This window comes from Bufo bufo, chromosome 3 (assembly GCF_905171765.1).
Source record: "Bufo bufo chromosome 3, aBufBuf1.1, whole genome shotgun sequence".
NCBI classification, from domain to species: Eukaryota; Metazoa; Chordata; class Amphibia; order Anura; family Bufonidae; genus Bufo; species Bufo bufo.
The window spans coordinates 34,992,444-35,000,402 of NC_053391.1; the positions used below are offsets into that span (position 1 = coordinate 34,992,444).

At 52.9% G+C, this 7,959-nt stretch overlaps 1 protein-coding gene across 1 annotated transcript in view; it reads right to left on the bottom strand.

The window, feature by feature from the left end:
- BACE2 (beta-secretase 2) overlaps positions 1-7,655 on the bottom strand; it is a 48,541-nt gene extending 40,886 nt beyond the window's left edge. The window contains exon 1 of the mRNA XM_040423073.1: positions 7,316-7,655. Coding sequence (XP_040279007.1) covers positions 7,316-7,594 — 279 coding nt within the window. The 5' untranslated portion in view covers positions 7,595-7,655. The remainder of the gene's footprint in view (positions 1-7,315) is intronic.
- Positions 7,656-7,959: the final 304 nt, after the last annotated feature.

Below are 7,959 nucleotides of genomic sequence, written 5' to 3' on the forward strand. Positions count from 1 at the left end.
GGTCAATCTCACCAGATGCAGCAGCTCCGCAGGGTCAATGGGTTCCAAAATAAATTAGGTTTATAGCTCTTTCCAGACAGCAGTTACCATACACAGTTTGGGTGGGTCCTAATATAAGTTGGATTTACACGGGCCGATTTGTTGGGAAGGAAGCGTTCCTTCCCGACAGTTGGCTTCTTGTCCAGTGGAAGAGACAAGTGTATTTACATGCAATGATGTCCTCCATAGTATGAGGACGAGGGGTCGATATACTTCTCTATACTGAATCATTGTTTGCCGGCAGCAGACCGTGATTACACAGCGCGATCTGCCGCAGCCAAAAATTGATTGATTTTTACATCTCCTTAAAGATTCCAATGAACAAGCGTTTGCTCATTCATCAGGTAATAGGCGGCAGTATTACACTGCCAGATCATCGCTAATGAGCGTTCATATGAGCTGAAAGATTATCTGCCCATCTAATATAAGCTCCAGGAACATAATTTAGGTCAGGAACTAGCAAATGGTCCTGGAGAACAATGCAGAACAGGAACACTCCAGTTGGGGAAGGTTTAAAAGGAACTCGTGACTTACTCCAGCCCTACCATCAAATGGACAATGTCATAATCTCCTTGTTATCAGACAGGTCTACCTAAGTGTGGAGCCTGGAGCTACTGTCATCACCTAATCCTGAACTGATAAGACGCTGTGAAAATACCAAAATAACCAGGAGTTTTAAAGTATTAGAAGAAACTACAGAAGATTAGTGAAGAAGACCGCTTCGACGGGACCAGGGCCTAGGCGGCGAGACCGCTTCGACGGGACCAGGGCCTAGGCGGGGAGACCGCTTCGACGGGACCAGGGCCTAGGCGGGGAGACCGCTTCGACGGGACCAGGGCCTAGGCGGGAAGACCGCTTCGACGGGACCAGGGCCTAGGCGGGAAGACCGCTTCGACGGGACCAGGGCCTAGGCGGGAAGACCGCTTCGACGGGACCAGGGCCTAGGCGGGAAGACCGCTTCGACGGGACCAGGGCCTAGGCGGGAAGACCGCTTCGACGGGACCAGGGCCTAGGCGGGAAGACCGCTTCGACGGGACCAGGGCCTAGGCGGGAAGACCGCTTCGACGGGACCAGGGCCTAGGCGGGAAGACCGCTTCGACGGGACCAGGGCCTAGGCGGGAAGACCGCTTCGACGGGACCAGGGCCTAGGCGGGAAGACCGCTTCGACGGGACCAGGGCCTAGGCGGGAAGACCGCTTCGACGGGACCAGGGCCTAGGCGGGAAGACCGCTTCGACGGGACCAGGGCCTAGGCGGGAAGACCGCTTCGACGGGACCAGGGCCTAGGCGGGAAGACCGCTTCGACGGGACCAGGGCCTAGGCGGGAAGACCGCTTCGACGGGACCAGGGCCTAGGCGGGAAGACCGCTTCGACGGGACCAGGGCCTAGGCGGGAAGACCGCTTCGACGGGACCAGGGCCTAGGCGGGAAGACCGCTTCGACGGGACCAGGGCCTAGGCGGGAAGACCGCTTCGACGGGACCAGGGCCTAGGCGGGAAGACCGCTTCGACGGGACCAGGGCCTAGGCGGGAAGACCGCTTCGACGGGACCAGGGCCTAGGCGGGAAGACCGCTTCGACGGGACCAGGGCCTAGGCGGGAAGACCGCTTCGACGGGACCAGGGCCTAGGCGGGAAGACCGCTTCGACGGGACCAGGGCCTAGGCGGGAAGAAGGGTCTATGTGGCAGCAGATCCACATAATGGCTTCTTCCAGCTTTCCATCTGGTCTCCTAATACCGAAGAAGGGTCTTTCTCAGATATGGTTTTCCCAATGAATACTACATGTCTCATCATACCTGACTTTGCAGAGACAGAGAGGACAGAGTCTCAACACACTGCACTGCTCTGTGTAATGGCAGCCATGACAGATCAGTGACACAGAGCGGCTGAAGTGATCTCACTTGCCGAACTGTAAATGCTTCTTTGGTGGTCACAGATCATCTTTAAGTGCCCCTACTCCAAGATTCAATGAAGGGACCAAAAGCCAAAATTGTTATCCGACTCTTCTCTCTGGGTTGTAGGACCAGATGGTGCTCACTGAAATCAACGTTTGCACAGTGATGACTTTCCCGTCATGCGTCTCCTTACCTGTGGAGGCGCTGCAGGGAAAATGAGCAGAAAATTACAAGGGCTCCCAGCAGTCATACCCACCCCATAATCATATCTGAAGACCAGAAAACCCCTATAATTTGGATGAGGGCTACAGTGTGAATCATACAATGCAGAGGTAAACAACGCCAAGGCCCGCGGCATCATATGTATAGGATGAGCGAGTGCACGCTCGGGAAACCCTGAGTATGTGAACCAGAGCCATAGCTAGAGTCACTTTCACCAAGGGGCAAAGGTAAGTTTTGCTGCCGTAGCCCTATGTTTCGGTAGCCTGGCAAGACAAAGTGGCCTATTATTGTGCACACGGGGCACATGCCCAGAATGCAACCCCACTAGTGTAAGGCCTCTTTCACACTTGCGTTGTTGGGATCCGGCATGCACTTCCGTTGCCGGAGGTGCCTGCCGGATCCGGAAAAACGCAAGTGTACTGAAAGCATTTGAAGACGGAACCGTCTTCCAAATGCTTTCAGTGTTACTATGGCACCCAGGACACTATTAAAGTCCTGGTTGCCATAGTAGGAGCGGGGAGCGGTATACTTACAGTCCGTGCGGCTCCCGGGGCGCTCCAGAATGACGTCAGAGCGCCCCATGCGCATGGATGACGTGATCCATGCGATCACATGATCCATGCGCTTGGGGCGCCCTGACGTCACTCTGGAGCGCCCGGGGAGCCGCACGGACGGTAAGTATAGTGCTCCCCCGCTCCCCGCTCCACTTTACCATGGCTGTCAGGACTTTAGCGTCCCGGCAGCCATGGTAACCACTCTGAAAAAGCTAAATGTCGGCTCCGGCAATGCGCCGAAACGACGTTTAGCTTAAGGCCGGATCCGGATCAATGCCTTCCGTGTATTGCGGCAAGTGTTCCGGGTTTTTGGCCGGAGCAAAAAGCGCAGCATGCTGCGGTATTTTCTCCGGCCAACAAACGTTCCGTTCCGGAACTGAAGACATCCTGAACGGATTACTCTCCATTCAGAATGCATTAGGATAATCCTGATCAGGATTCTTCCGGCATAGAGCCCCGACGACGGAACTCTATGCCGGAAGACAATAACGCAGGTGTGAAAGAGCCCTAAACCATTTGGGGGTGGGGTGATCAGTCTAAGGCTAGATTCACACAAACGTATTTAGTTTTTGTGTCTGTTCCGCTTTTTTTGCGGATTGGATGCAGACCCATTCATTTCAACGGGTCCGCAAAAATGCGGACAGCACACCGTGTGTAATCCGCATCCGTATGTCCGTTCCATAGCCCCGCAAAAAAAAAATTGTGTCGTCCTATTCTTGTCTGTTTTGCGAACAAGGATAGGCATTGTTACAATGGATCTGCAAAAAAAAAATTAAAAATGATGCCATCCGGACATCAGTTTTTTTTGGCGGACCGCATAACACATACGGTTGTGTGACTGTAGCCTTACGTAAACTTTTATCTTTCACATTTTTACTCATTGAAGTCAAAGATGGAAAAATGCCACAAAAAATATAATCATCATGGGGTAGGGCACGCTGTACTTTGGGAAAATAACATAACACGCCATAGCATGTCTTCGTGCCAGCACGAGGACGGTATCTTTTTTTTTTATAAATCCCACTGACTGCGTACAGCTAAATTCGTTGAAAGGGGTTTTCCTAGATGGGAACCCTGTTGAGATGACCAGGCAGGGTGCAAATTGCAAAAGTAAAGAAAAAGTCTAACGCTCAGCTCCCTTCTCCTCCGCTTCCGGACCCCGTGTCATGCCATCAATGCTGGCCAATCGATGTCCTCACTGGTGAGGTTCCAGGCCCGCTCCCACTGTGGAGGCCATCGAGTGGTCAGAAGTGGGGACGTTCGTGTAGACGGCATTTCATACTTCCAATCCAGCGGGGACCAGAAGCTGAGGAGAAGGGAGAGCAGCGCTGGACTTGGAGGATCTGCGGCAGGTGAAAGTTTTGCACCTCGCTTGGCCATGGTCTCGGAAAACCTCTTCTTGCACACCATGTACTGTCTGGATTTTGCGTACATTTGTAACTTGCCGGATTGTTACGACCACCCATCAATCCATCACTGGTGGTCGCGTTTGCACACTACAGGAAAAAGCGCTAGCCTATGTGCGATTTCACTAACCCCAGGCACCAGAGAGGCTGGTGCTTTTTCCTATAGTGTGCAAGCACGACCACCACTGATGGAATGCAGGGTGGTCGTAACCAGGATATGGGCTTAGTATAATGTGATTGAAAAATGAATCCCGCCATCGAAGGAAGCAATATGGATAATAACAATACATTAGGAAGTGCCTGGCATTAACTTTCTCTACATGATAAATGCCACTTTTTGAAGTAACACAACCCCTTTAAAAAGGTGTGGTCTCTGGAAAAGATCCCTTTATCGGTACCACTGGCGTATCTAGAGGACATATATGAGGGGCATCCCTACAGTATCTAGGATTACCCAAGGGGCAGAGCAGTGGGTTTCAGCGGCCAATCACACAGTAATCAACTTATAAACCCCCAATGATTTCCATTCAGTGACTGTATAATGAGCCAAAAAAATCTGGACTTTAAACTGATACATTGTAACAAACTATCAGGATGAAAGAATGGCTGCTGTTGATGTATACGCTGACGAAGGACAGAAAGTGCGACGAAATCCTCAGCTATGAGAAGTATTAGGTCTGTGCTGGATTTCCAGCCTCTGGTTGTAAACAAGAATCTTCCCAACCACTGACAGCAAGCAGAGATCTTGGAGAAAAAAAAATAATAAAAAAAATTAAAAAAAAAGGCCGGAGGATTGACATACAGAGTACTGCAGAGCTTTGCATTATACAAGGCTGGAAAAGACCTAACAATGTCACAAGGTGTCGTAAATTATCATCTAAGTGTAAGACATTCCTCTACAAGGAGACGCAGCACATGGCGGACAGGCTGAACCTGTCACAGCCGGTTTTATGCTCCCCCGTTTTGTGTACGCAGCACGCATAGGGATGGTCACGTAACAGGGGCAGTAGCCGCAGCCCATACATTGTAGACAGCAGTTGGTCAATGCCACCTCTAGATTGGGCATAATAACCGCCCGATCCTTCTCTACGGCACCAACATCTGCCATAGATGGGATGCCCCCACATTAGATGGTCCACCGGTTCCACCAAAATTGGAGGGTTCAGTCAAGAATAACGTGTAAGGTCACCTTAAAAGGGATGGTCCGTTTTTTTTTAATTTTAAAGGGATTTTCGGAGACCTTAGCATAGGTCATCAACATCAGATCGGTAGTACCCCAACACCCAGGATGCCCATGACGTATCCGCACCAAACGCGAGTGTGAAAGTAGCCTTAGATTGTTTTCAGCATAGCAGTGCACGGCGAGAGGCCGCCGGACTAAAAAGTCGGACATGCAGTAATTTTAGTCCGGCGGCCTCTCACCGCGCACTGCGCCGGAGCTCTGCCCCCCCGTCCCCATTATAGTCAATGGGGACGGAGCTGCAGTCCGGCGGCACGGCGAAATAGCGGCAGGACGGATCCGACAGGGCGAACAGCCTGTGGAGGGCTCCCAGCAGAAGAAACAATGTGACACTGACAAATCCTATAAACAGAAGATGTATCAGGACGGTGTCAGCCGGGAACAGGGTGCACATCGAGGCCCGAGGTCAGCGCTCGCATAGACAGGATGCACATTTTAGGATTCGTTTTACTACAAGACGGTCCTACAGAACTTCGCAGCCATAAAACATGGCCGTATACAGGGAGCTGAAAACTCGTTTCGAAAAGTGACTCCAGAGGTTGAACCCCCCCCCCCCCCTCATCTACTGAAGCCAAGAGACAACTCCAAAAAAGCAAACAGAGGTGGCCGACCGCTGGATCTGATAGTGGATGGCACAGACATTGGCCGTAACGGGCACGAACGGATAAATACTTTGTGGGGTTATACTCCACGTACTCCAATAATCAGAGGGGGGGGGGGGGGGAGACGACAACCTGGCACAGGGTTCCTGCAGAATTCCTTTAGTAGTAATCTACGTAGATCTTGTGTAATGATCAACCCTGGACTAATGGACGCCTGCGTATCAACGTCAAAGACAGTGGTTCCTAACTATTGCAAAACTACAACCCCCAGCATGTCCTGACAGCCGAATTATTACTATACACAGCCCTGAAGTTGGTAGAAATGAGCCTGTGTCCAAATCCAAGAGCCTTCCTGGCTGCACCGAATACATTTGGCATTAACAGGGGGGGGGGGGGGGGGGTTAAGGGAAGGCTATAGGGGGGGGGGGGGGTTAAGGGAAGGCTATAGGGGGGGGGGGTTAGGGTACTGATAAGGGTGCGGAGGATATAAGGGGCAGTATGGGGGGCTGGGGTATATAGTCCATAGGGGGTATACAGTCCATGGGGGGCAGTATAGGGGGTATACAGTCCATGGGGGGGGGGGGGCAGTATAGGGGGTATACAGTCCATGGGGGGCAGTATAGGGGGTATACAGTCCATGGGGGGGGGCAGTATAGAGGGTATACAGTTCATGGGGGTGGGCAGTATAGGGGGTATACAGTCCATGGGGGGCAGTATAGGGGGTATACAGTCCATGGGGGGGGGGCAGTATAGGGGGTATACAGTCCATGGGGGGGGGGCAGTATAGGGGGTATACAGTCCATGGGGGTGGGCAGTATAGGGGGTGGGTAGTATAGGGGGGTATACAATCCATGGGGGGCAGTATAGGGGGTATACAATCCATGGGGGCAGTATAGGGGGTATACAGTCCATGGGGGGGTATACAGTCCATGGGGGGGTATACAGTCCATGGGGGGGTATACAGTCCATGGGGGGGTATACAGTCCATGGGGGGGTATACAGTCCATGGGGGGGTATACAGTCCATGGGGGGGTATACAGTCCATGGGGGGCATACAGTCCATGGGGGGTATACAGTCCATGGGGGGTATACAGTCCATGGGGGGGTATACAGTCCATGGGGGGGTATACAGTCCATGGGGGGGTATACAGTCCATGGGGGGGTATACAGTCCATGGGGGGGTATACAGTCCATGGGGTATACAGTCCATGGGGTATCATGTTCCTCTCCGTTGACGGATCCACTGGATAATTGCACAGACCACCTCTTTGGTTAGGGAATTGCTTAAAGTGCAGTTCCCCGAGAGGTTTCCTAAGGTCCAGGACCCCCCTGGCCACACAGAACCCTGCTGGGGTACTCACCGTCTGTGGTGGGGTGCCTATCATCATCTCCAGGTAGTACCCCCTGCCAGAGTCCCCCTCCAGATTATCCACCATGGCCATGAAGTTGATTTTGCCACTGGGGTCGGAGGCCAGGGACAGCCCCACTATGTCCTTCGGGGCGGCTGGAGACACTGGCCTGGGCTGGCTGACCAGAGCTGGAGAGATCCTCAGAGGGAAGGAGAAGCGGCCAGAGACACCACACACTGCCCCCAGCACCAGCAGAAGAGCCAGGCACCCCCTCCTCCGCCTCAGAGCCATGATGTCTGGTCACAAGAGCTCACACTCCACTGCCCACATGCCTGCTCCTCTGCAGCCCCCAGTCCCAGCTCTGCCCCCCGGGGCTACACAAACGGATATGGCAGGGAGGAGCGAGCTGCAAACTTCTGCAAACTTCTGCTGAAGTCCTGGGAGAGGGAGGAGCCCGGCTGCCCCCTGCTGGTCACACACAGGTACTGCGCAGTGCCTTATCAGCCAGGTTATCAGAGAGCAGGCATTTGGTGGGGGAAGGGAAACAGCCTCCCCTTTGTGTAGATGGTCAAACATGGTGCAGCTTCCCCCAATCTAAAACTTCTTACTACTTAGTAAAGGAGCACACCTACCCCCCAAAGCTCAGGAAATCAAAA